Source organism: Microtus ochrogaster, linkage group LG1 (assembly GCF_000317375.1).
Source record: "Microtus ochrogaster isolate Prairie Vole_2 linkage group LG1, MicOch1.0, whole genome shotgun sequence".
Lineage (NCBI taxonomy): Eukaryota > Metazoa > Chordata > Mammalia > Rodentia > Cricetidae > Microtus > Microtus ochrogaster.
The window spans coordinates 10,896,948-10,899,767 of NC_022027.1; the positions used below are offsets into that span (position 1 = coordinate 10,896,948).

Here is a 2,820-nt window from a genome sequence, read left to right on the forward strand (position 1 = left end):
GTGAGATGGCGAGATGAAGTCCTGTGAAACTGGTGCAGGGTTTATGTTTTGCCTACATGTTTGCTCACTGCATTTGAGGCATGATGGACTCCTCCTCTCTGTGGGGCTAATGATGGATAGTCAAAAAGGTGGTGGATTCCCCCCCAAGTTATCTCTGTCACAGGGTCACCAATGAACTGATAGAGACACCTGTCATAGACCTGGGGTGTCGATGACTCTGTTGATGAAAATGCCCTTGACACACACAGCTCTGGGAGAAAAGAAGCACTGCGTTTGCTTCTTCAAAGTGATTTTACCACAACGACAAGCCTTAAAGGCTCCCAAAGCACATGTTTTCCCTGTGTGAGTGACCATGCCCATAGTCCATTAACACGTGGGATTGACCATATGGCTTTCCCTAGCATTCGGAGGTGACCTGAGGTTCTAGACTCAGAATAGTAAAAGAATTTGATATATACTTTTTTGGAAACTCCAAGCTTTGTTAGAGACAGTTTGTTTCTTGTGTTCTAACATTAAAATCAATCATACACTGAGAAAAATCAGATACCATACCACTTATATGGGGGGGGACAATTTTGATTCAGTAAATCATTAAAGTTTTTCAGGAAAGGACATGGAGTAGGTATTTATATTGCACTAATTTCTATGACAGCAGAATATAAATATATAATTTTAGGCAGCATGCATTCCACCCTTCATTACTATTTCCAAGTGTTTGGGGTGCCTCACGATCTCTAGACAAAAGGGGCTGGAGAGATAGCTGAGCAGCTAATAGCCCTGGTTGCTCTTCCTGAGGAGCCAGGTTTCATTCCCAGCACCAACATGGTAGCTTGTAACCATGAGACTCCAGTTTCAGGGCATCTAGCCCCCGATTGTGCTCTTTGAAGGCAGGCGCCAGCCTTGCACACCCTTGGTACACAGTGATACATGCAGGCAAAACACCTATACGCTTCAAATCTGCTTTGGATTCTGCAGCTGAAGCTTTGGTTTCCATGAGAAATTCTTCTTCAGAGCATCTGATCACCTAGGAAAGAGAGCTGAGTGACACCAGCAGTAAGCTTTCCTAGAGGCATGACTTTGTACCATACTCTGAAAGATACGAAATCCAACAGCATGAGAAATGCTATGTTGTCATGAGGAGGTAAAAAAAAATCTATATTCTTCATAAAGTAATTGGAGAATGTTTTCTCTAAAAACTGTTTTTTAGAGAAAAACTCACATTGAACTCACATTGAACAACGTTGCTCTGCATAGAAGCCACTCTCCATATGTGGCACTTAAGTTTTGGCAAGTTAAAATGAAACGAAATTAAAATGTTAGTCCTCCGTGTCACTTGGACTGTCCAGTAGTCCCATGTAACTGGTGGCTGCCGTATTGAACAGCACAGTAAATGCCACGCTGAACGAACATGCAAAGAACACTTAGAGCATCGTAGTGAGTTCTAGTGGACAGGGCTGTCTGGAAGTTCTATCATCCTAGCGTTCGTGGGGATAAAACAGGGTTTCCATAGGCTCTCCCATGCAAAATACACTGTATAGTCTACATGTATATGAAAATGAAGTTTGGTTTATCCATATCAGTTGTTTTGTTTTTTAGTTTTTCTAGACAGGGTTTCTCTGTAGCTTTGGAGCCTGTCCTGGAGCTAGCTCTTGTAGACCAGGCTGGCCTCAAACTCATGGAGCTCCGCCTGCCTCTGCCTCCCGAATGCTGGGATTAAAGGTGTGCGCCACCACCGCCCATCATATTGTATATTCTTAAGCAAGACAGTATGCACTACAAATGTCAAGTACATTTGCGTTATATAGAAAGATACAATTTGGAAATAACGCATTTCATTCGAGCCTTTTGCTATCATGGCTTCTTAGAGACTCTGAGTGAGCTCGTTTGTTGTCCTGGTGAGGGGTCAGACCTGGTAGGAGGTCCACCCTGAAGGTGGTATCTGTGGTCTCCTCATGTTTCTGTCCACACTGTGGTGCACTTTTTCCCATTAAAGGACATACCTTAGTGATTCAGAAAGGAGTGTGGTAGTCAGTGTGATAAGTTAAGATGAAACAAGAGTCATGGACTCTTAGTGCAATCAGTGAGTTGCCTGGGCATGAGCGTTTTTTTTTTAAAATTCACTCATTTTGACCCAATCCACAATAGTCACAGCTCTCAGAGAGTATATTTTTTATTTTTTTTTTTACCTTTTTTTTGTTATAATTGTATTGCATGCATTCCCATTACCCAGAAGGCCAATATTTAATTGGAGTCTTAAACTCAATTGTGTTTTCTGCAGTTGGTAAGCCTCACAAATGTGGATATTGTGGCCGAAGCTATAAACAGCGAAGCTCTTTAGAGGAACATAAAGAGCGCTGCCACAACTACTTGGAAAGCATGGGCCTTCCAGGCACGATGTACCCAGGTAAGCGCTGAGGCTCCCTGCTGAGCTGGGCCCCTCCCCCTCCCAGCACCTGGGTCAGGAGGGGGCTCTGTGGCATGTTTCTGGCCATGCTGTCCAGGAGGAACTTTTTGTCCAATAGTACTGAAGCTACACTAGGGACAACTCATTGTGTTCCTCTGTTTTCCAAGTTCTCACCTGACCAGACATAGCCTGTCTTAAGACCTACCTCCCTTCCCAGAAGTGACCTTAATAAGATTCTGTGTTGTGGGGTGTTTTTGGTTTGGGGGATTTTTTTTGTGTGGGGGGGTGATTTTTAAACCAAGAGGAATTGGCAGGAGCAAAGAGATAAGTGATGGAGAGGTTGCCTGGTATGCAGGAGGCCCTGGGTTTGATCCCCAGCACCACACAAACACACACACAAATACACACACACACAC

General features: G+C 43.8%; 1 protein-coding gene across 1 annotated transcript in view; it reads left to right on the forward strand.

Annotated features, from left to right (window-relative positions):
• Ikzf1 (IKAROS family zinc finger 1) overlaps window positions 1-2,820 on the forward strand; it is a 90,247-nt gene that overhangs the window by 70,577 nt on the left and 16,850 nt on the right. The window contains exon 6 of the mRNA XM_005359204.3: window positions 2,279-2,404. Within this exon, the coding sequence (XP_005359261.1) occupies window positions 2,279-2,404 (126 nt within the window). The remainder of the gene's footprint in view (window positions 1-2,278; window positions 2,405-2,820) is intronic.